The sequence below is a fragment of the Falco punctatus genome (genome assembly GCF_963210335.1).
Source record: "Falco punctatus genome assembly, chromosome: 14".
In the NCBI taxonomy this organism is placed as follows: domain Eukaryota; kingdom Metazoa; phylum Chordata; class Aves; order Falconiformes; family Falconidae; genus Falco; species Falco punctatus.
In genome coordinates, this window is record NC_137594.1 from 16,536,604 (window position 1) to 16,561,901 (window position 25,298).

Sequence of the window (25,298 nt, forward strand, 5' to 3'; positions counted from 1 at the left end):
TTTTTTAAAAGGATACAGATAACTATGTATTGCTTTCTTGTTTTCAGGCTTTTCATCAAAGAGCCAAGGATAATGACTAATTTATATCTGGTTCTGTTTTACATAACCCTAATTTTACTTGCAAAACAGGTATGTGTTTAAAAAGCAATAGGTTAGGTCTTTTACTTGCAGCAGGTTGATTTAAATAAAATGCCAAAGTGTTGATCACTGAAATTGTGTTGTAAATTAGTATAGATTTTTATCTTTTTTATATATTTTTGTACTTAGTTGTAGATAATGTACTCCGCTTGTACTTAGTTAATGCAAAAATGTTTACAATGAAAGGATGGGGAACATTTTAATATTTTTCAATAGTGTTTGCATTACAGAAATCAAACTTTCAAATTCTTCCAGTTTTTTGATATGTCAATGTTAATTCTAAATCAAGGCAGTAATTCAAGATAAAAATAATCACCATATTACTAAAATGTCATTTTGTAAATAGACCTGATGGTACCCAAATGGCATTTGTTCATACTGACTGCTTCATATTTTTCTGAGCTTCCTTCTCAAAGCACATTTTTCATAACTATATAGGCTCCAAAGACCTTGAAGAAACTATTGCTACCACACTTTTTGAATATTTTTCTAATATTTTTCAGTGAGATATTATATGGAATTAATTTATCATATTCGATTCCTTTGCAGATTGATTATTACTGTCGACTGGATTGCCTGTGGAAGAATAAGTTTAAAAAAGAACATGAACAGTTCGAAACGATGGAGAATGTGAACAGGCTTTTGCTGGAAAATGTACTTCCAGCGCATGTTGCTGCATATTTCATTGGTGAGAAACGAAATGAGGTATGTTTGATCTCTGCTATGTGACGGACAGTAAATTGGACTTCTGTGACAGAATGTCACGCTAACAAGCACACAGAAGGCTGTAGGGTTATGTCCACTTTGCTGCTTGTTTGTATCCTAAGACCTTTGTAAACCCAAGAATCTCTTATCTACATGGTCTCAAAAAATGCAAACTTTCAGTGTCAGTCACTGAAATGTGTTTTCAGCATTGGTAGTTCGGCTTCAGGCCACAGTTTAAGTTTGGCAAATATTTAAAAAGGATTTACTGCTTTCCAAAGACTGCATTTTACCAGGGAAGATAGGCCTTCTTTTTAAAGAAGTTAGTTGAGGAACAGTTAGTATCTCCTTGGTAACAGTCCCAGCGCGAAGTTCACAGATAATGATTTTTTTTTTTAAGACGTCTATCTTTTTCTGCTAGCATGTCATCAGAATAAGTATTGCTGATTTCACAGACATGGTGAGTGTCAGAAGACTGGTACTGTCCAGAATAGACGAGAATCTTTAAGGTGTGTGTGCGTCTGTGTGTATATGAGTTTTCCCTTAGATTAATCAAAATGATTAATATTTCTGATAATATATGAGATGCCCACTGTAAAGTACTGTAGTTGACTTCATAGGAAAACCGTAATTTGATCACTGGTTACAAAAAATCATCGTAGTTTTAAATACCTGTGGCAGAAGGTGACTGCTAATAATGTGTGAATATATTATTTCCCTGTAGGACTGGTACCATCAATCTTATGACTGTGTCTGTGTCATGTTTGCATCAGTACCAGATTTTAAGGTGTTTTATACTGAATGTGATGTCAATAAAGAAGGCCTGGAATGCTTGCGGCTGTTAAATGAAATTATTGCTGATTTTGATGAGGTAATTGAGCTTCTTGCAGAAATGGACCTGATTACATATTTACTGCAAAACAAAATGTTTCGCTAGATCTCTGAGTATTATAGGGGGGGAAAAGGCTGTTACGCTGAGTTGATATTCTGACTTCAGCCTTGCAATCTTGAAAGATGTGTTCCCATCCGATGGGGTTTTTAAACTACGTGGTCTACTGCATTAGCAGTACGGTTTGAAAGTCCTGGATTTCACAGCTTTATTTCAGCACTTTTATTTCTCCTGTGAGCAGGCAGAGCAAAACTATGAAACGAATCCTCAGTACTTCCTTACCTAATTTTCATGTGATTACTGGTATTCCTGGAGATGTATAATGCTTATTGTAGACAGTATAAGATTTCTCCTTAAATCCCACACTGAAATATGGTATTAAAGTCTAAAGTTGCTATTTTCATTCCCTTCGAACAGCTCTTGTTAAAACCTAAATTTAGTGGTGTTGAAAAAATAAAAACCATTGGAAGCACTTACATGGCAGCAGCTGGTCTCAGTGTTATGCCAGGCCAAGAGAACAACCAGGTACGTTGTCTCTGAAATCTGCCTTTGGTATTCTGGGTGTACGTAAGGTGCATTTCTAAGGAACAAAATGTGATGTGATTACATGTAAATCACCAAGAGTGACTTTCTGAAATGTGGAAAAAGATAATAGAAGTGTATTGTCTCCTGTTGAATTCACTGTTCTCCTCTAGTTCCATTTTTTTTTTTTCTAAGCAGGTATTAAGTCTGTAACCCCAGCATACTTTTTACACCTTTTATCTTTGATTCCAGTAGCTTAGCATTTCAAGGTGCATAGCAGAATAGCTCTAATAATGGGGAAGTCAAAGAATGGCTGCCAAAAAAAGAAAAGCCTGTCTCAGAGTTGGACAGTAAGCTTTTTGTGATACCTGAGAACCGGCACAAAAAGAGAATCCTCAAGTGCCACGTCAGATCCAAATCTGAAACTGTCTGTCACCCAGAGGAATGCCAACCAATTTCTGTGCTCAGGTTCACCTTCACTGTAGCCAGTTTGTCTATGACATTAGGATGCATGTATATAATGTATACAAAAGATGTAAAATTAAATCTGAAATCCTAAAGAACAGACATAAATTCATTATAAAATTTAATTGTATCTTGCTTGTTGCCTCATAGCCATTCCAATTGAATTTCATATAATTTTCAAATCCATTTTGAATGTTTGTTGAACTGTGCGGTTCTGCACAGTTACAAGGGTGAGTGGCCTTATCCTTACAAATCCATACTTTATTCACTAATAGTACTGGTTTGGAATAGTAGCCTGACACAATCGTTTGTAATTTGATTGTTAATATGTGTTACTATTTGTGTAGGATAGGGAAAGACAGCATGCTCACATTGGGATTATGGTGGAATATGGAATTGCCTTGATGAGTAAACTGGATGGCATCAACCGACATTCCTTTAACAATTTCCGCTTACGTATTGGTAAGTTCAGTTTGTGAGGAATGTGAACGTTGTCGCTCCGTAAAAATGAAGAATGGAGTAGGGTGATTTAGGTAAATTACTGAGCGCTGTTGATGCAGAAGGCTCGGACACAACTTATACGACCAATGTGATCAAGTTAGTGCCACTTTATTAAGAGACTCACAGCAATTTGTAGTCGACAGGTGCTATTAATAGACTCACACCAATTTATACCCCCAGCTAAAAATACACATGCTACGCACGCTTTGTTATGTAAAAGGTGACAGGTTAAAACTACTTGTTCACATGCTTCCATCTCCCCTATGACTGGTCCCGCTGTGGTGCCCACACGCTGCTCCCCCCTTATGCAGGCATCCTGTTTTTTCTCATCTTTCTGTCCAACTCTCTTATCTCTCTGCGAATACACAGTTTCTTTGTCTCCCTTGGCCTTGCACACGTCCTTCACAACACCTGCAGCTTGTTACAGCCACGGCCTATTATTACAACCAAGTTATTTGGTCTGGATTGCTCATAATATGCCCGTTTTCTTCCAGCCACTCCACAGAGCACTGTGGAGCCCTTCTCGGTATCGAACGCAGTATTTGGATTATTATAAAAATCTGAATAGCTGAAGGTAGTGTTGTCTAGTCCCGCTTTTTAAATCTGCCAAGCTCCTTCATGGGTGGGCTTTTCTAATCACTGGAGGGAGCAATACACGGACTGTGGCTGGATGAGTTTGGAGAAAATCAAAGGTAGGGATGAAGAGTGAAGTACCCTGTTACTAACTGTTGACTAAAGGCGGTATTGTCATTGTACAAATGCTTATTTCTATGTATTAAAAGTAGAAAATGAAGAATTTTGCTTTGGCCTGAACTTTGCCTTAGTTCTTTCTCAGAATTCCCATTTTACAATGAATAAGCCATTTCACCTCTCCTGAGCCTCAGTGCTAATATTTATAGAACAGTGGTAATGCCGATCGCTGGAAACACGTTGCAGGGTTTCTGTTTCGTGGTTTTATTCCCCTGAAGTTCGTGACTTACGGCTAACAGTGAAGGCAGGTGTCACACGTCCTGCCTCAGGAATGACAGCTGCTTTTGTTTATGCAGGGATCAATCATGGCCCTGTGATTGCTGGTGTGATCGGTGCCCGGAAGCCTCAGTACGATATTTGGGGCAACACCGTGAATGTTGCTAGCCGAATGGAGAGCACGGGGGAACTTGGGAAAATCCAGGTAAACGTATGAGCCTTGGAATGCCTAAGAAATCATTTCTGATTGGGTATGGGTGTATTTTTTTTAATATGTGAGTAATCAGAAGGATTTCACAAGAATTTCTGATTCTTTTCACACAAAGGTTACAGAAGAAACAAGTAAAATACTACAGGAGTTGGGCTATTCGTGTGAATGTAGGGGACTCATTAATGTCAAAGGCAAGGGAGAACTAAGGACTTACTTTGTTTGCACTGAGACTGCCAAATTCCAAGGTATGGGGCTGAACTGAGGCTACGACGAAGTTAATCAAAATAGGCTTAGAACTGCCTCCCTTCTGTGAAGAATTAGAATTTCCCTCCTTATGTGAAGGACTTTATTCTAAAAGCATATATATATATACGGTTCCTATTTCTTCTACATCTCAAGATAAGAGAATGGTATTATTATTTTTTTTAAATTGAAAGAAGTTTTGAAAAGTCCCTGGAAAACACGCCAGTCTGAAAAGGACTACCTTTTCCTGAAATAATCTGAGGATTTACCTGGAATTGCCATGAAGCATTTTTGGTTAGTTCCTCTCCTTACCTGCACTGTGGGAGTCTGAACAGCTCCGGTGACAGCATACGTGGATGCACTGTAGAACTTGTTACTGCGTTGAAACATTCCACTGCTTCATTCTTTGACACACCCCTGCTTACAGTATTGCCTCTGTCACAGACGTGTGGGACGATGCTCTGGGCGCTGCTGCGTAAGCCCACCTTTAATAATGCTAAACAGACTTCACAGCAGAAGACGGCTGAGTAATGGAAAGAGGAACGCAAGTAAACTCAAATATATCGTATGATAATTGCGCTGGGCACCTTTTGAAAAAAAAATATTAATTGCACAGTATCAGATGACTTTTTTATTGCCTTTGCCTCCTCCATAGCATACCTTGTATTATGCAAATGTTTTCATGACCATCAGCTGTTTAGAAATAACTTTCATCTAGTTCAGAGTGTTTACATTATATTACGTGTTCTCCTTTGTATTTCTGTGCCTCTGTATTTAGTGTCTGCATGTGCATTTTGTAGTCACGTAAGAGAACGTCGTCAGAATTCTGGCTTTAAATTTCAAAACCCTGCCCGACCTTGAGGAGTGCTGAGCACCTGCAGCTTGTCCTGCATGCTTGGTCAGACAGGCTCCGAGAACAGCTTGTGTCGCTGACACCCGGCAGGCATTCTGCGTGCTGACTGCATTCTTGAGGGCACTTATGGAAGAAAAAGTAATGTTTTCAATTATTTGGAAACAAGAACAGAACTGAGAAGACAGTATTAGAAACAGCAGCAGGTACCATACCAACGGAACCGCATCTGAGGTGGGAGTGGGGTGGTTTTTCCTCTTCTTTTTTCTTCAAATTGAGTAGCCACTGGCTGGTTTGTGTACCTTTTAAAGGCGGTGCAGTTTATGAAACAAATTGGTTTTGAAGGTTACAAAAAAATGTACGGAAAAAACATTCGTAATGGAAGTGTTTCAGCAGAGCCTCAATACGGAAAGTACGCGTAGGGTGTTAGTATGCTCACGGAAACTGACTGGCTGTAAGGTAGTTTAGTTTGTAGTTTTTAAGCTGTTAATGGTGTTTTCTAATTTCTCAATTAGCGTTTTTCTACTTCCTGCAATCACTTAGTCTGCTTTCTGTTGGTGGAGATGGCAGTATTTTGTCAGGCTAACATCTCGTGCCCAATTACATGTATTAACTAGGGATGGATTCCCCCCTCCCCCCGCTACACCACCTGCGGTATGACGGAGCAGCACAGTGATTCAGTTCTACGCCTATTTTGTTCAGCCTTACTCTTCTGCAAAGCTGCATTTACTAAATTTTCTGGGTTTACTATTAAACCATACTGGAGAAGCGTTTAACAAGCAGTCCTATGCATCACTGCCGCTTTCTAATTACTGTGTAATTTCTTTAGAAGATGAAGTGACTATGTTTCAAGATGGGAACAAATCTAAATATTGTCCAACTGTGGATTAAAAATTGTGCTTTTATAGCCTTTGTCGATGTGGTAGGTCAAACTGTGCGTGGTAAGTCTCCAACAGAAAAAAGCACATTAGCAAACCTTAGTTTGAGGTTGCCTGGTTCGTGTATGGACTCTGCTGAAGAACGAAGTTTCACGCTCGGTGTCTTGTTAGCGTCAGGTCAAGTGTTACAGTCAAACCTTACGACAGCTTTTGCTACTCTTGTACGTTGTGTATGTGTAGTAACAGATTCTCAGCAAGCATTTGTTTTGAGGTATTTATTTATTGTTTTGTAAGGACCACACGTGTGAAAGGCTCCTCACAGCAGCCTTTGATGTCATGTGTGAGGTGAAGTGACTATTTGCCTCATGAATACATTCTGCAAAGTGCATTATGCCTATAGGTAGAGCTGGCTCCAAAGTGTTTCTGTTGGCAGACGTAGTAGAATGTAAACCTAAGTCATCTGTGAAAGAGAATTTGCTGCCTGTAACAGCATTTTGAAATGCTTTTGTTTACATGGTATTGCCCGTCAGGCTAGGAACTTGCTTGGCTGTAACTTCAAGTTAACCTCATTTAGAGATGCGACGTGACGAGCTGTAGCTCTCAAATGGGCAGAAGCGGGGGTTTGTTGCGGTTTTCAAAGGCCGCAACGTGCTGTGCCGCTCGCTGCGTGTGAGCGCACTGCGCAAGGCCTACCCGGGGGAGTTAGAAACCGCGCAGTGCGAACGGGGTTGTGCCTGAAGGACGACTTTCTCATCAGCACTGGAACTGCATGAGAGCTATAGTCAAACACAGAAAAAGTTCGATTTAAGAAGCAACTGTATTTAAATCATTGTTTTCGGCAGTCCTTTTGGGTGAACTGTGAAATTTAAGACTGAGGCAATAACCTTGTTGAAAAATCTTCCTTACAGCATTATTGTTTTCTTAAACTGGAAAAATGGCACTGTATCTAATATGAAGAGCTAACAACATCCTGACTTAGCTAGCTGTTTTAAAGAACAAATGTGTTTTTACCATTAAATAAAAAACTTCCTGAAACTTGTTTCATTTTGCAATTATTTTGATGAGGATTCCTATGAAAAGGAGGAATATTTTATACCCCTCTAGAATTAACGAGATTGGTTTTACCAGTAAACTTGATATATTTTTTTTTAAAAAAGAGGTGTAGGCAGAAAATATGTAAAGTGAAACTGGCATTCAACAGCTAACAAGTAATTTCAATACTCGGTTTTCTGCCAACTGTGGCTTCTGCTGTGCTGTCTGAAAGGTAAGTGATGGGAAATGAGATGCCACAGAGCAAACCAGTAATGGTTTGGCATGGCGCAGTTGTGCATCTCATCTTCTCCTGGGTCATGAAAATGACTTAAATATTAATGAAAAAATTAATTCCCTGGAGTAGTATTTCATCTGCAGTTACCTAGAACTGTGGAAAAAATCCTAGCGGTGACTTATCATTATGGGAAGACTGAAACTACTGGAGAAAAACGCAGGTTAAAAGGTTCAACCTTTTTGGAATGAATTTTAAGAATTGTGGAAATTTAAAAACCATTAAACACTTCTGTAGCCATTTTTAGAGAGGAGGAAGGGGAGCGCAAGGATGATGTTGGTCATGAGACGGGGGGCAGAGAGTGGAACTTCGAATTATGCCTTGCCTTTGAGCTCCCTCTGAGTTCAAGGCCGTGCCCCCGCACACATTAGCGATGGCTGATCAGGTGGAACCAAAACACTGCAGGTCACTCCTGCGCGCCTCCAAGGTTATACTGGAGCCGGGGGGTAAAAAGGCGCGACACGCAGAGCTCCCCTGGGATGCCTGTGGCAGAGGCCCTGGCTCTGTATCTAATGCTGCAAAGGTGCTTCAGCTCTCCTGTGCCCAAAAGCTGGATTCTCTGTCTGCTGTCTCGGTGAGTAGAGAATTGACTTTTAACACTTAATTTTCTAAATATGCTCTCCTTCCTGATAAGCAAGCCTAAAATAATTCTCCGGACAGTGCTTAGTAATACCTCCAAGTAGTGAGAACTGTCTACAGTGAGTGCCTCGGGGCTAACTATAGCGTATTCACGTGGTATTTTTACTTACTGGCAGCAAGGGGGTTTGTAAGTCTCACCTTATTGTCATGACACATTTCTGAGTTTGCCCTTGAGCTTTAGAACACCATGAGCAGATGGGCTTGTTTCTCTAAGAGGAGATTCATCCACATTCGAAGTCTCCCAAAGCTGATCTTCTGTTAATTCATCAGGCTACACCAGTTTTATTTAAAAAGTTTATTTCTCTTCCTCCTAATTGTAACAGCTGCAGAGTAACGTTTAGACACTAACAATTTTTGCCCCCACCTGATTCAGATAAAGAGTCTGTACACTGCTTTTAGAAATTTCTGGTTGAGTCCCTGCACCATATATAGGCACATTTTCACTTACGCTTTGACTTTTTCAGACACTAAACAATCTAGGAAAACTCAAATGCAGAGGTGCTTTAAAAGAATAAGGAATGGAAAAAGAATAATTTAGTGCATTGATGTAGCAGAAGTTACTCTGATACAAACCATTCAGTTTCAAATTTTAATAAACAAAAGTAGTTTAACACACAATATACACATGTTCAGTGAATGCGCCTTAAGGAAGTTGATCTGGTTCTTAAATAGACTCAAACAAACAGCTGTAAACTTAACTGAAGCTTCAGACTGTGACTGGACCGCACTCGCTTTCAGGGATGGTGACAGTCTTTTTAGGTTCTTGAAAGTCTGAAAGTTTACAACAGATACCAGCTCAATCAGCATACACACCTTGTAAATTACAGAAATGCACATACAATACAGTACTCCTACCACGATTTGCTATTTGTGCAGATAGTCCTGAACATTCTAATGCAGCCCAAGAAAAAAATTTGGTTCTCTTGTGCGGCAGTACGAAGAAGAAAGCGCTCAATAATTTCGAAGTTGAAGTTTCTTGAGCAGTTTCCTTGGAAAGTTAAGTTCCTTAAGTAATCCTGCCCTTTCCATTAAATAACTCAACTGCAACTTTTTATAAACGATAGATTGAGTAAACTTGTGTGAGTTACAGAAGTCTTACCTGCCTTAAAAACGGGACGAACACAACCTGGGGGTTGCTTTTACAGTTTATGTGCCACAAGGGGGAGATCTGGCTCTGGCACTTAAAAGACTTTTTTCCACTGACCTGACTCCTTCATCCAGCAAAACCAGTAGTTATTTTTGGCTGGATGCGTTGAGTTGAACTGACGCTGTCAACTTACAAAGCGCTACAGCTGGCCAAACTAAGCAAGAGGAGTGCACAGCCAAAGCCTGGAGAAGAAGGAAGCATGACGCCCTTGTTTAGCAAGTGAGGAATTTTAACTCTTATCTTGTAACTTCACACTAAATGGAAAAAACTAAAACGGAACAGATTGCCAGGCTTTAAAATGTGGCAGTGCTGTAAGATGAATGGTAAAAAAAATACTTCAGCAAGCGAGGAACTTTAACTCTTCTCTTGTAACTTCATGCTAAATGGAAAAACTAAAATGGAACGGATTGCCAGGCTTTAAAATCTGGCCGTGCTCTAAGATGAACAGTAAAATAATAACTTTATGTAGTTTAACCAAAGTTTCACATATCCAAAAGATTAATTTTGGACTGAGACCAAACAAAGCAACCTTCCATTTGAAACTGAATTTAGAAAGGGGGAGAAGAACTGAAAGTTGGAACTAAGTTACTGCAAGTTCTACCACAAGCCAGTCTAATGATTTGCACATGTGGTTTTGTTTCAGTTGGACAGACGCTACAAAGCATTTTTGTATACTCACCCTCTGTCAAATCTACCCAGCTGTCTTCTGAATCAGGTAAAGGAACTGAAATTCCCATCGCTTTCCGGATTCCATAGGTACTGACAATATCGCCTGGAGTCACTTGTTGTGCAAGTTCTTTCAAGTTATTGGTTACTCTCTCCGCTAGAAAAGATAAGTGGATGTATTTATATGCCATATAGAGACACAAAATCGCTGAAATGAGCCCTTGGCCCTGCGAACAGTCTAACTGAAGTGCAAATGGAACTATGTTCATGTTTCTGCCACAGAAGAGTTTTGTTTTGCCGTGTGCAATCGTGCAAGACACACTGGGAACTATAAAAGCGACTGTTAAGGAGCACAGGAGGAGTGAAACAGCTGCTGACCAAGGCTTGCTGCCATCAGGAAACACCGACAGTTACGGAGCAAGCTCATGACACTTGGGTGGCACAACGCAGCGGCTGGGAGAGATCTGGTGGCACCCACGCAGCAGTTGTGTTTGGCTTTCAGGGTTCACATTTACTTTTGTACAGAAACTAGAGAGGAGAGGCCGTTCCTGTTGCTACAAATGTGGTCTTCCCCTCTAGAAAAAGGCTCTAAGTACTTAAAACTTTTGAAGGAAGGTAATATTTGATCTGGTTCAGACTTGTATAATAGCAACTTGGTAATATTGGTAATATTTCTCCAGTAACGGGGAATTTATCGTATCATATCGAGGTGGCTATTTCAGACCACGTCTGCTGTAGTGGACACTGCGCAAGTTGGTTCTACTTGCGGCACTGGCACCCCCTGCACAGTCCCACCTTAGCAGGCTGCCCTTGGCACAGGCTGTGCAGCTCACCTGTGGGACAAGAAACTCTGCTCAAATAACTAAAGAATGTATGACTGGTATTAATTGGTATAATAAAACAAACTGATAACTAGACCAAACCCGGACTACAGCTAGCCTTAACAGTAAGAACTTGGTAATGCTTTAACAACCCGTGTTCAAAGATTGTAAAAATCGTGGCATTTTTAATAAAAAATCATGAGCAGAAAGCTCCTACTCAGTTCTAGGGAAGTTTACTAGTAAAGAAGAAATGCTTGTAATCAGTGTTCAAGACTTTCATCTGGCTTTACATACAAGAAAAATTAAATTAATCTTCTAGCCTAACAGGGCATGTATTCTGCACTATAACTATTAAACTTTGGTCGTTCTTGGAGTTGATACAAGCTGGGACTTGGTCAGTTCTGCGAGAACAATTAGAAAAAGCGTGTTTACCCAAGTGCATCTCTCTGTAAGATGGACCCAGAAGACAAATCATATTAGGAGGTGGTTTTGTACTTAGTCGTTCATTTTGAGCATCCTGGAGTTCTCTCAGTAGCTTTGTTGTTTCATCAAGTTTCCTCTGGAAGATTTCAGCCTCTGTTTAATGAGGAAAAGAAAGTCCTAATGAGTAAGTATGTTTACTTACGTTATTATATAAAACATGGTAAGGCTGCCTATGCAAAGGGATGAGAAACTGAAAAAATTTCAGAGGTAGAAGTGCAAGTACCAAGAAAAACTCACCCTCAGAATCAAACTCTTCTATAGGCATGCCAAAGTTTGTAACTGCTTTCAGTGCTGTAAGTCTGTCATTGGCAGAGTCCAACCTGGCAGCAACATCAATTTCCATAATCTAAAAAAACCAAACAAAACTAAGTATGAAAAAACAGCAGTGAGTAACAGTTTCGGTAATATTTGGATCAGCCTTGAAACAACAAAATTGTTTGGGGAAAATTAGAGCATAGTTAGTTAGGATTATCTGTGAACTTAAAGGGAAAGCCCAAAAGCTACCCTGTGAAACTTCTACTGTTCTGTGGTTACTCAGCTTACTATCCTGTTTCACACTCAAACAGAAAATGGCATCTGCCACAACCACTGACGGCACGCACAAATGGTACGGTAACTCAGGACTAGCATCCTAATTAAAAAAACTCCGAAACATAATTCCTTGAGCTCACCTAAAGCAGAGGTTATCTGACATCTGAGGTCAAAATTCGAAACGAACCTGGGAAGTGGCCGCAGATGAAGGCTTCAGGAGAGCAGCCCTTTCCCTAGAACTGCCCCTATGCTCTTTCTGATTGAGCAAAGTTTGGGTGGAATGATTTTAGAGATATATTGTATGCCTATAGGGGCACACAGTATTTGAGAAGACTTCTCAAAGATAACTGTATTGTGTGGTGTTTTACACTCGTATCACAGGTTCACGTTAAACTGAATCAGAGCAAGATAGGAATAAAACAATCATAGCTGTCAACCAGAAGATCTAACACATGGTTAAACAATCGCAAACAAAATTCTTCCAGTTCTCTTGCCATACAGTCTCATTTAAGACTTAACTTTTTAAACTTTTGTGAGATTCTTACTCTGCAAAGAAAAATGCCTACAAACCAGCATGCCATTTTCACAAGTGACACACTGTGCATTTGCAGCTTGCCAAAGGCTCGATGCAGCTGCATCGGCCTTGCAGGTGCAAGCAGTTTGTAACTGTGCGGTTAGACAGGTTGGTTAGAATAGTTATCTGACACAGAAAAATTTTACCATTGCATCGCTTCTCTCACGTGGGCCTTCAGCCTCCTCCAGCGGCTGAACAGAAAAAGGATTTTTAAAGAAGGCATTAAAATTAATCTTTTAAGTTCAATGTAAAAGCTTACAAAACACAGTATTTTCACAGCAAGATAAATATACAATGTCATAACAAGATTCCTCTGTAAACCAAGTTACAGAGCAGATATTTTTTGAGGGCTTTCTGCAGATATTAATGTTTACTAAAATACATTTTTACAGCATATATTTTATTGCTCTTTGTGAAGCCCATATGCTTTTCCCCTGTGATGTTACACCAGAGTTTATTTACTAGGGGGCAGAAAGAAAAGGAAAGATTATTATTAGAGGCTGAATTGTATTCTGTTCCTATACATCACTGTGTTTCTCTTAACACTTACAACAGTAGTGATTGAACCCTCTAAGTCAGTGTCACTACTGGGTACCAGAAAAGAGCTGAACTTCTAACGCTAAGCAAAGGTCTGAACTGGGGCTAAAGGCTGATCTTTGATCCATGAACTTTTTATAGTATTAATCTAGCTAATGCTTGACCCACTCCTAAGAGGCTGTGATCTATTTATTTCAATAGTTTACACTGATGGGAAACTCAAAGCAAGACTTCTAGTTAGCAGGAACCGTCTCGCGGAGATTCTCTACTAATTCTTGAACCGACAGTTAAGGTAAGGTCATCCAATCAGCCCCTCTGATTCCAGTTGTGTCTGGCAAACACAGCCACTGAAATCTCCTAAGAATTTGAAAAGTAGCTGTTTAGTATTTTTATGTAGCATATATCTGTGTTTAAAAGCACTGCACTGAGTAAAGGGCAAAACTAGTTACTAACTCTCCTGAACTAAAAAATGGTGATGGCTAGGAACATGATAGACACTTCACGGAAACAAGAAAGCCTGTCCGTGATCACCTCATTTCTAAACAACTGCTTATTGGTATTTTCTTACTGAACAGAACAGAAGCTAGTGCTAATGGAAGTGGGAGAGTAGACAGAGAAAGAATATGTGACTGTCTCTGTCTAGAGTACTTGTTAATTTTCATGTTTCACTAATTAACGAGTCGGAATAATCCTTTTCCAAAAAATCCATCCACTGGAGACAAAGATAGCCTTCAATTCCAATCTTACCAGTTAAAAGGGAGCCCAGCAACTGGATCAGCACCACCTTTCTCTAGCTTTATAGATTGTGTGCTAAGACCAAAGACCAGACAGGACACAAATCCACTCTTACCGTTTCTAGTTCTCTGAGAGCTCTAGAATGTCCTCCTTTAGTTAGAACATCAAGCAAACTATCAGCCATTAAGAAAGGATAATCTTGTGATTTCATCAAAAATTCATGAATACTAAAAGATCAAAAGATAGTTAAAGTAACTACTTTCATACCAAAACTTCAACAGAAAAACATTACATGTAGTCAAACTAGTACGTACAGCATAGGAAACACAAAAGGTAGCACAGAATTTGATTTCAATGGCTTGCTTTAACTATCTGTGCCTTTTGTAGCTGAGGAAGCCGTTCAGATCCCTAACAGAAACTGAAAAACTGGAAGTATACTGCCTCAGGCGGCTGCATCAAACTGGAAGCAAGCTTGCACAGGCACTTAACATTTGCAATGCGCTTAAATATTCCCACATCTCATACAAACTTATACCACTGTGTATTCTGAGATGTAAGAGTTAAAGTCCTTTTTTTTCTCAGAAGTTTTTACAATGGAAGTTAAATTACAATTTATGAACCATGTAACAATAAAAGTTAATTATTTTTACCGTAGTCAATAGTATGAAAATCAAACAGTTATACACGCTATTTAAGAATGAAATTGGGAATCGCTACCTCTGGCCTCAGCCCTCCCACTGTGACCATGGTGCTTTGGTCAGCATTTGACACAATTATCGCCTCGAGTGAGACGCATCTTTAAGTTCATTAACATTAGAAAAATCTGGTTTGTATAAGCATTTGGACCACTCAGCTTTTTTCTGGCTTTGAACTTAGCCTTCAGAGTTCGTCGTAAGTATACTTAAATGTTATGAGTGTGTGGTCCTATGTGTCAGTAGCATCAAAATCCTTCAGTCTTGGCTAACTTCACTTTATGGGCAAATTCTCTTATTGTTTCTTAAACAAAAAACAAACAAGCCCCAGTAGGCTAGGACAGCAGTGATACCGTTCAACAGCAAAGACAGAGGCTACACTGCAGAGCGTTGCACGTAACTGCTTCTGTACGTGAAAGCAGTAGTATGCATCTTAGTTGTTTGATTACCTGAAAGAGCCGTGATTAGAATCTTCCCCATATGTTGAATAGATTAAGTCAGAATCTTCTTTGCTTATGTTGGCAAATGTAGAATCGTATGTTGGAGCATAGGAACTATAGGGTCCGTAATTCAAGTATGTCACTAATGAATAATAACAGTATTATTACCTCTGATATGGATGTATCAGATGAAAATGAGAAGGGGTTCTAGAACAATCTCCAAAAAGACTTCTAGGAACATATTTCTTACGGTGAAAACAAACTTTCACAGAATACCATCTGTTCACACACTAACATGTACAAATGTTTTATTAACAACACTGTATGCCTTAACACAATACAAAAATCTAGTCTGGTGCTGGTAACAGGTACTCAGGCTCCCCACTATGCTCTTTCAAAGCCAGGAAAACCCTTTATTCTATGTGATATAGCTCCTCTTCTCAATATAGATGAACATTTTATTAAATACACCCCCCCTTTTGTATGTGTAAATTAAGCTAGACTTTGTGACTGTGCTGTTGTGTTGCAGACACATGCAACGATGTGCTTCATCATTAAAAAACCAACTTTGTTCCAAACTATTTGTACACTAGTAATGAGATCAACATATTCTGTTTATATAAGGAGGAAGATTTATACTTAAAAAAAAAAAAAAAAAAAAGAAACAGCACCTACCTGGAGTAACCTTGTTTCTTTTATCTTCTTTGAACCCTTGTAACGTATTAACTCCTGACTGAAGCCTTCCTGCTGTCATGCCCAGCTTTACAGGGCAGTAACCTGGTTCTACAACAGGATATATCAAAATACAGGAATAATGAAGGCATAGTTAAGTGACATAGGAAGATGTGCAAATGCATTTAATACTGGTAGCCAGAAACTTCAGAATAAACAGGATACAACTCTCAAAAGTATGTTTTCCTCTCCAAATGCTTCATATTAAAGGCTGTAGTCTTAAACGTGAATCCAGACCAAGTAAGTGGTAATCCCAGTTAAGTATAGAACATTTAACCCAAATGTTAAGTTTTCGCTATTGTTCTTCCTCCTTCATGTCCTCCTATAATAGAGGCTCTATCATTAAAGAGCATCTGATTCTTCACATGAAAGACCACACTATATATTCTGGCTGATGTTTCCTACTGCACAAATAGGGGAAAGGAAAAAGTTAACTTTTCAGCTTAGTTTCTGTCTATTCTGTACCTAGTCGGTTCAGCTCTGTAATGAGCTGGCAGTTAAAAATGTCAAGCACATGCACTCTTTTAGGTAGTGGCACTACAGAGGTGGCAGTGACATGATGAAATGGTTTGGGAAACAGACAGTTCGCAGTGGCCAGCTCTGGAACATCTGTGACTTTTTGGGTCAGCAAACACTGTAGTTGGTACATGGACCAGACTTAAGGGGAGCCCAGGAATTAAATGTGCCCAAGCATATGGCAGGTAGTCTCTCCTCCAATGGCAAACGCTTTCTCTTGCAGCTCCTACAGACAGCTGACACAAAAAGGAGAAGCAACAGCCAGTGGAGGGCTCTGTCCAGCTGCCCCTAACAGCCACAATTAGTCTCCATCTACGTGCTCCCTCAGCTGCAGCTTTTTAAATCCAGATCTTTATCAGACTGCAAAGCAGCATTTGGTTCTTGGCCAGAATCTGCTGTCTGCCCCAGCAAAAAAGCAGCAGAGCAGGAAGGTGGAAGTGGCTTGTTACCTGAACCATGCCAACTTACCTCCCGCAGTAAGGTCAACTGGATTAAGAAGGCCCAGAGTTGTTGTACCATCTGGTTTTCTTCTTTCAAATTCACACTGAAATAAGATCAGACTATTTAAAGGTATGTATTAGTTGAAATTCATGGTCCTTAAACCAATAAAAACATCTAACGGAACTATCTGTAGGAATCGGAAAGGAATTTGGGAACATCAGTCAGAAGTAAGTCCTGCTCTAACTTTTTTTTTTCACTAGGTAACTTCATTATTGGTATAGGCACAAGGAATTAAGAAATTATGATAAATATTAACATTTCTGCAGATGCTAAGAGATAAAATGTGTAATTCATATAGAAAATTAAAGGGGCACAGTATTACCAAACTGGGTTCCTTCTCCTGTAAAATTAATGACCTTTGTTCAGATACGTGGCTGTTTCAGAACTACAGGGTTTTTTGCAGGTCAGTTTTGAGAGGTATTTTCTTGAGGTTCCTACTATTCATCCTTCTCTACTACTTTAACTAAAATTTCTGAAAACTGAAGCTGAACTTGCTCTGCTGATGAAATTCTGCATGCATTCAACTGATATGCATTTTTTTTTAACATTACAATGTTACACAGATGATCAGTCACATGTAAAATGGCGTAAACTGTAGTAAAAGCAAACCCTGATTTCAACTGACATAAGATGCTAAAAGTCTGGTTTATGAAAAAGTGAAAGGAGTTACCAAATACACCAAGATTTACCTGGCTGTTTGGAAGTCGTCTCGTTAACTTTCCTCCAGATTCTCTAACAATACGATCAATTTGCTCTTGTTCCCTTTCCAAGCTATTGTTTCGTAATTTGTCTTCAAGTAGATCTTTGTCCTTCCTGTGAATAAAACCCAAATAACTTAGTAACTAGCATAACTGTTAAACAGATACCAATTGGCTAAATATCATGAAAGAATACAGTGAAGGAATGTTTTTGCCAACTACGCGAACTGTTTTTGTAGATGAAACATCTAACAACAACAAAAGCAAGCCATTCAATATGACTATTTAACACAGCTGGAAAAAATACGCAACAAAGATTTGTTATCAGCAAATGCTTTTTTATGTTAGTAACTGTAAAGGTGTCTGTGTTTAGCTTACTTCAGCCATACTGATGTCCTAGTTTAGCATGTTGCCAGATTTTGTCATCACTCCCACAAAACCAACAAGGTTATTTTTTAATAAAATTAATTAGATACTCTGAATTTTATTATCTGTATTTTCAAATCTGTGAAAATAAAGAGTATCTAATTAATTTTATAAAAAAAAGTTGCTAGTATTTCCAAACACTGAAAGGGGTATCTCTAGATATTAAAAGATATTTCAGGAAGTAAATGTTCTGTAATTCTGCATTTACCTGTTTCAAATACAATTTTTTTATATATATATATATATGTAAGGCAAGCTTGAAATCGGCTCTATAGTTATTTGCACTAAAATATTTCAAATGTCATGTTTGCAAGCTTTCTCCAAAACAACACTACTTCTGTGAAACAGACACTAAAATAGAAAATAATTGAATGAATGCAGTTGATGAGCAGTACAGGGGTCCCTACATTAAAAAAGAAAAGATGGTATCATAAAAGACTCTAAACTTCAGTTATTTTTGGGATATGAGGACAACTATATAAATATTGCCCCCCTAAGATGAAGTCCTATTGTATATGCAGTACCAGAAAGAAAGAAACCCACATCCACTGTCCCTAAAAGTCATCTTGTTCCAGTAGCATTAAAGGGTTTATCCTAGAATTGTTACTGAGATAATACTTCACTTTTTGTGTTCCTTGCTAGGTGTTTTGAATGCTTTGGTGTCACCCTCCACAGGTTCTCCTTTGTCTTTCCCAGGACCATTTTCATCTTCCCCAGTTTGCTGCAGTTCTGTCTTGTCCTTCTGCTTCCTTGTCTTCTGCAGGTCAGCCATGAATTCTATACTTTGTTTCAGGCTCTGAATCCTCTCCTAAAAAACACCCACCAGATTCCTTTCATTTGCCACTTCAATTAATCTTTTTGTAACCCACCCACAGAGGACGATTTTATTTCAATTCTTTCTTCCTTATACTAGCAAGTATAAGGGCAGTTCAGAAAATGAAATATTAAATGCAAGTATTTCTTCAGTAAGCAATCTGGTAGCAGTATAAAAGCATAAGCCTTAAAGCAACATACTATTTGAATTCTAATATGCAAGCATTTAACAAATATTAGGCAAGTTTTTATTAATTTTCATGAGATACCTGTAAGAAAAGTAAAATTAAAAGGGGGATCAAAAAGGAAGCAGCATATTTTTTTATATTTTGGCTTGTATTTTCTATTACCTGACTAAGTATCTTCATCCCTGAGTGCAGCAGTTTTTTCGCAGCTTTGTAGTAAATTGTGTCTGGTTTGTTGTAAATCATTGCATTAGTACACATCAGTTTGAAGTTATCCTGTGCAGACATTAATAGTATTGGAATAAAAGTTAAGATTTTATAGCATACTGTATTAAAACCCTTGCTGCAAATGCAGTGTCTTGAGCTTTAGGAAAGAAGAACTTCAAAGAACATCTTGAATTAATGAATTTAAGAAATCTAATTAAAAATTTAAACCGAAGTATGTAAATTAGATTCAAGTCTAAAAACTAGCACTCCAATAAACACCCTGAAAGTATTCTTAATGTTCAGTATTGTTTGTAGTTTTTAAGGTTTTAATGGAAGTTCTCTTAGCTAAAATTACCCACTTCCTTCTCTGAGCAATCAGTAGTCATCAAAAGAAAAACAAAGTAAAGCAACATAAAAAACCCAATACAACCAACTTTAAAAACAGAAAAGCTGCTATTCAAAGTTAAATCATAAGAAATACGTCAAAGTTTCAGTTGCAATGAAGAAGAGAAACATATGCTTCTTTGATGTTTGTTTCTTGAATGACTGACCTAGAAACTTCACTTCTATACTCACTGATAAAACATATCTACCTGTTGAGGCTCTGCACATTCTCAGCTATTTACAAAGACAAAAAGTTGAAATGAAAAACTAACCTAAAACAGCTGAAACAACAGGAAGTATTTGGTCTTCCTAAGTTTTGGAGCTCTCAAGAAGAATGTGCAATAAAATACAACCAATACTATTGACTAACGTCTGCCTAGGTTCAACTGTTACTTACACACAAATTGCATTTCCCACATCTTCACCTAGCCCAGTAAAGAACTAGAAAATACTTCTGCTGAATAAAACAAAACAGAACAAGCCTACCCTCAGCTGTTAAAAGCTTTAAAACTAGCCCTTGAATCCACTAGAAGACACACTACAGCACAGGGTTAAGTGGCTGCTGCCAACAGGACAGAGTTCCTTTTGCCTTCACTAGTTGTGGACCTACGTGACTAGATAAGCCTGGCTAGCACACAGGTGACAGGAGGCAAATGATGTAGTAACAGACACGCAAAGCAAATAAATTCATCAGACCCCTTGTTTCTTTGAGAAGCAATACATTAAAAAAAAAAAAAGCGCGCTGTCTGACAGAAATGCTAACATTTTCATTCTTACGATCCAAAATGGTATGCTGAAGGACAAACTGACAGGTTCTATTTAATCCTGCATAAAACCTGAAACTATTCATATCTTCCTGAGATGCCTGTTTACAAACCAGAAGTGTTTTCTCTTTCACTTCCAGAGCCTATCTGCTCACAAAAAATCGTTTCATCAGGCAGAAGGACTGCTTCTTTTAGCATCTTCATATTCTCATAAAATACCAGAGTTCAAGTCAATTGAGCATAATATGTTTCTGTAGTCAAAATAAAATTTACAGAATCACCTTTAGTTCTTCTATGGACTGGTACCCGTTGTTCTTGATCTTCTCTTTCATGGTACTAAAATCCATTGGGTTTTTAATGATCATGGAATAGCCGGGGGCAATAAAGTCAGTCACAGGAAATGAAAAGAAAGAACTTGGATCCTTTCTGTTGAGAAATGAAAAGACAGTTTTTTATGTTTCAACTTATAACAAAGAAATATTGAGCTTGGAATTAAATAGAAAGAAAAGGACTAAGCTGAAAAGGAATCAAAACCATAAAGCTAGAAACGGCTTGTGTCAGCGTAATCTTTCACTTCTGAATGTTAAAAAGATCCCATACACAAACCAACAATCCACAAAAGAGCTACAAACATATTTTAGAAGTTAGTTTTACATTTTGATAAGTACCTGTGTTCCCAAAAAGATTAAAAAAAAAAGCCATCCTTTTTTTAGATTTTTGGCTGTTCAAAAAATGCATTTATATTATAATTAAGTAATTGAAAAATAAAGGGAACAAGTGAGGTAAGAATGCCTACTTGTAATTCATCGTTGACTCTGAAATTAACAGAAGGGAAAGCTTATGGCTAAAAGCTGTGATAGAACATGTGTATTTATGACTGTTAATTTTCAGGTTACATAATGTTAATAGTTTTTTAGATTAAAATTTCATAAGACTTTTGGTGATCTCTGATGTTCCTGGGTGCTTCTAACAGCACTAAAATCAAATGGAGTTGGTTGGTATTATTTCTTTAGGCTCAGGCTTAGCTGATAAACTGGCAAGCGTCTCTCCTCCAGAACCACGTGTTTTTCACTGAACCCTGCAGCATGAGGCTTGCCTCCTATGCCCGCACTGACACTACACACACTGGTGAGACCCCTGGCATTTCAGGCCTTCTTCCTGAGGCTTACGTATGACTTACAGATTTCTGCTCCAAGTTGCCAAGTTGCTACAGAACAGTGAAGAGCATTTTGTCATGCGTACTGCAGAAGCACACCGTGCAGATATTCTACAATGCCTGTGGAACACTTGTAAAATAGCTTCCAACTGAGAAACAGGATTCAAAACCAAAAGTGGCTGCTTCTTTCTGTATGCATGGAAAGGTAACCAAAACAAGAGCAGGCACTTTTTGGTAGCTGGTTGTTAGTTTCTGGAAACTGACACCAAGGTCTTGAAAATTTCAGGTTAAGAGGAAGCTCGGGATCAAAGTTTTCAAGCTTAATCTGGTGAGACAGGTAAAGGGAAAGATCTCTTGATCACTGTGGTAGAAGTCATATGTTCTTAAAGTCAAGAAAGAGTATCTTAAACCACAGACTACTTGAAAGAACTGCAAATTCAGCAAATCTGTTTGTTTTACTCAAGACATTTGCTTAATGTCACAGTAAGAAAACATGGTTTAAGTTTTCAAGTGTGTACTACTTTTTTATAGTAAATAATGCTAAAAATAGGAGAAGTCAACGTAAAAGCAGTTTTGGCAAGTTCATTCCGAACTCTTGTGCCTCTCTGAAGAGAAGTTCATAAAAGAAAGCATTAAATTATTGGAAAATTGTCCTATTTCTGCTAGTTTTTTTTAAAAGTTCTTCAAACTGGAGGTGTTTACATGAAGCCTAAAACTGATGAGTTGTAAGTATGCACTCTTAAACTAGTACTTAAATACCTAACACAGCCCTCTTAGCAATCATACCCTTGCTCAGGTTTTTATATGCCTCTTCCCTTACTGTATGTTACTTTCACTTCATAGCTCTGAAGGCACAGACATTTACCTCTGTAGCTGTCTCATGAGTTGATTCAGGGCTTCCTGGAGTGGGGTCTGCTCCACCTCTAGACCAAAAAGAAGTGGGGTGGGAGGAGAAAGGCTGTGACACTGAACTGACTGCAACAGGTACTAAACTTCCAAGATATTAGAAATCAACAAAACCAATGCAACTTGAGAATTCATTGCAAAGTAAAAGAATACAGTGGCAAACCACAAAAACATATATAGGCGACCTACTTTTCTCGCTGGTCTTACTTGAAATTCTGCACACTGTGACATAGGTACCAGATACCATTCCGCAAAAGAAGTATACAGTACCAATAATTTAACATTTTTGTATGATGGGGAAAAACACCGAGATATCAAAAAAAAAGTCAAGTCACTTGCGACAGAAAGAGCAATAAAATGTGAGTCAGTTCAAGAAAACTGCAATCAGCAAAAGAAATTTTACTTTTTTTTCCTACCTTCCTGTTTTGATAAAGTACTTGTCAATGGTTTCTCTGGTGGCAACTCCAATCTGATGGGGGTCTGACATTTCATTTCCTGTTCTCCCTCACTGTCTGCATGGTCTCGATCTCGTTTCTTTTTATCCTCCTAGAAAGAAGATTATTATAAAAACCTGAGAGAATCTGAAAAACCAGCATTAATACCATACAATGCCATATGAATTTTCGAAAACAACCTCACACAGTTTAAAAACAACTAACAGTTTGTAAGTCTTCACAAACCCTCTATTCTTTATGTACTGTCTCCATCTGCTGGACAATAAAGTAGCTCAGCTATACCATGCAATGCATCACGATTATTTTTTTTTTAAATGTGACAGCCACTTATAGCATGACAGGAACAATTCTGCAGTATTCTCTGCACAGAGAATTGTCTCCAGCAAAGCCCCTAAGATGATTTTTGAAGGTTTTAAAAAAACTAGTAAGAAATAGTCAGGACATTAAAAACACAGATGTACACATAATGCTCCAAATACATGTGCTATAATTACTTATCACATTAAAAACTCTGAGAAGGAAATACATTTTCTTCCTCGTATTAATTAAGAACTTGTAAAGACTTCATTCTGTTTTTATATAAAAAAATGGATTTATTTAGACACAGAATCCCCCCCCCCGCCTTTTTAGTTTTCTGTGATCTTATACTCGCCAATTTTTTTTTTGAAAGATAAGAAATTTCAGGTTAATTTACTCATCTTTTTCTAATAAAAGTATCTAGAGAAAAGGGAGCAGCAAAACTAATACAGTGAGTTAGAATGTGTTCCAATTTAAGGATACAAGTTATTGTCGTATCTGCTCATCTTTTGAAAGCTGACGCATATATATTTTTAATTCCCTAAAATGCACTAGCATGAATACTTACCTTAACTTTTCTCTTTCTTTTCTCCTTTTCTTCTCCAGGAACTTGTTTTTCTCCTTTCTTTCTCTTCTTCCTTTTTCTGTCCTTGTGTTTTTCATGTTCAGATTTGTCATCATACAGGCTGGAATCCAGCCCTGCATTGCCAGTAGACAGTTCAGCGACTTCACTTCCTCCGACTTTCAGCACCAGCTTCAGCGGCTTTTCCACATATTCTTAAAAGAGCAGAGACGCCCCGTGAGTACCGCAGAGAACATACTCTCGTACCCGGCCTGAGTAACACAGGCTGCCTCAGAGGCCTTCCACCAGATCTCATTTTCTTCCCAGACCCTGCGGCGGCTCCTGCCTCCCCCTCGAACAGCTGCGGGGCCGCCGGGCCTCACCCCACCGCCTCCCCGGCCCGGGCTCACCGGCGGCACGAAGGCCGCGCCCGCCGGCCCTGCGCGGCCCCGGCCTCACCCCCCGCCTTCCCAGCGCCTGGGCCCGGGCCCGCTGTGGGGCCTTCCTGCCCACCCACCCACCCTCGTAGGGGTGCTTGTCCGACTTGTGCTTCTTGTGCTTCTTCCCCATGGCGGCGGCGGCCGGCGTAGGCCGCGCTGTTGTCGCGGAGACCAGCCCCACCGACGCGCACCCCAGAAGACGGGGAAGATGACGACTGCCCATCGCCCCCTGGCGGCCCGGAGGTACGGCGGCCCGCGCTGCAGCCGGCGCAGGCGCAGAGCCGGCCGCGGGCGGCAGTCGGTTGGCTTGGTCGGGGCGGCTGCGCCGCAGCCGCGCTCGGGCGGGCGGTGTCTGTCGTGAGCAGCTCGCTCAGCCGCGCCCGGCCCCGCTCCGCCCGAGGCGGCGAGTGTCCGCCCAGCCCCCTGCCTCAGGCAGCGTGGCCTCCGCACGGTCCCCACGGCCTGCCGCGCGCCGCCCCCTCACGGCTTCCCGCGCGCCGCCCCCTCACGGCTTCCCGCGCTGTCCCCTCAGCCTGCCGCGCTGTCCCCTCAGCCTGCCGCGCTGTCCCCTCAGCCTCGCCCGATGTCCCCTCAGCCTGCGGCGCCCCCTCCCCTCACGAAACACTTTACGTTGCCTGACCCGCAACGTAAAGCGGCCCGCGAGGGCTGCCCGCTGCCCGCTCCCCGCTCCCCTCTCCCCGGCCGTGGCGTGGGGCTGTGAGCCGCCCGCTGCCGCCCAGTGGGGCCATGCAGAGCTCCCGCTTGTGGCAGAGCCTCGGTGCGGGATAACGGCCACTAGCAGTGGCCCGCTAGTCCCGGAGTCTGGGAACCTCTGCCCAGATTTGTGCCAGCGAGAAGAGCAGAGGCCGTACCTGCCTGAGGAAGGGCAGACGCTTTGCGGAGCAGTGCTGAGGTCTGTACCGATCGAAGGGACGGGTCTCTCCTGTGCCCTGGCAGAAAGCAGCGATGGTTGTCCCGTGCAGGCTGGGACAGGCTCAGCCTTACAGACTGAGTGCCTAAACTTGCTAGCCGCTTTTGAAATGAAATCCTTTATACTCAAGCTATAAATTTAAGGAAAACACATGTGTATTGTCCCTTACAGGTTAAAAATAACTTAGAAATTAGGACCTCCTAGAAATGGTGGGAGTCAACACATTTGCTTGGCAGTACTTCCCAAAGCAATCAAATGTTTTTCAAAATTAAATATAACACTGATTATACATCTTTAAAACTTAGTAGTGAATTCACTGGTATCTCATAAACTGCAGTCCTTGCTGTTTCAACAAGGGCTGTTGTAGCTGT

General features: G+C 39.9%; 2 protein-coding genes across 9 annotated transcripts in view; one reads left to right on the forward strand and one right to left on the reverse strand.

Annotated features, from left to right (window-relative positions):
* The window catches only part of ADCY7 (adenylate cyclase 7), a 67,112-nt gene extending 59,708 nt beyond the window's left edge, over positions 1–7,404 (forward strand). For all 7 annotated transcript variants that reach the window (XM_080411220.1, XM_080411221.1, XM_080411219.1 and 4 more), the window contains 7 exons: positions 48–129; positions 688–843; positions 1,565–1,711; positions 2,147–2,254; positions 3,064–3,178; positions 4,264–4,388; positions 4,510–7,404. In XM_080411220.1, coding sequence (XP_080267346.1) covers positions 48–129; positions 688–843; positions 1,565–1,711; positions 2,147–2,254; positions 3,064–3,178; positions 4,264–4,388; positions 4,510–4,656 — 880 coding nt within the window. In that variant the 3' untranslated portion in view covers positions 4,657–7,404. The remainder of the gene's footprint in view (positions 1–47; positions 130–687; positions 844–1,564; positions 1,712–2,146; positions 2,255–3,063; positions 3,179–4,263; positions 4,389–4,509) is intronic.
* A 1,204-nt stretch (positions 7,405–8,608) lies between these two features.
* On the reverse strand, positions 8,609–24,237 carry BRD7 (bromodomain containing 7). 2 transcript variants are annotated; one of them, XM_080411224.1, is made up of 17 exons: positions 24,078–24,237; positions 23,563–23,771; positions 22,659–22,788; positions 22,202–22,259; positions 20,462–20,606; positions 18,991–19,101; positions 18,451–18,635; positions 17,393–17,516; positions 16,671–16,746; positions 15,630–15,737; positions 14,964–15,096; positions 13,938–14,049; positions 12,697–12,741; positions 11,683–11,791; positions 11,395–11,538; positions 10,155–10,298; positions 8,609–9,099 (listed from the first exon to the last, which is right to left on the reverse strand). In XM_080411224.1, exons 1-17 carry the CDS (start codon positions 24,217–24,219, stop codon positions 9,035–9,037), a joined length of 2,040 nt encoding a protein of 679 aa, XP_080267350.1. In that variant the 5' UTR covers positions 24,220–24,237; the 3' UTR covers positions 8,609–9,034. The 2 variants fall into 2 exon arrangements, with proteins under 2 accessions (XP_080267350.1, XP_080267351.1); XM_080411225.1 differs by lacking the exon at positions 12,697–12,741.
* Between the last annotated feature and the right edge of the window lie 1,061 nt (positions 24,238–25,298).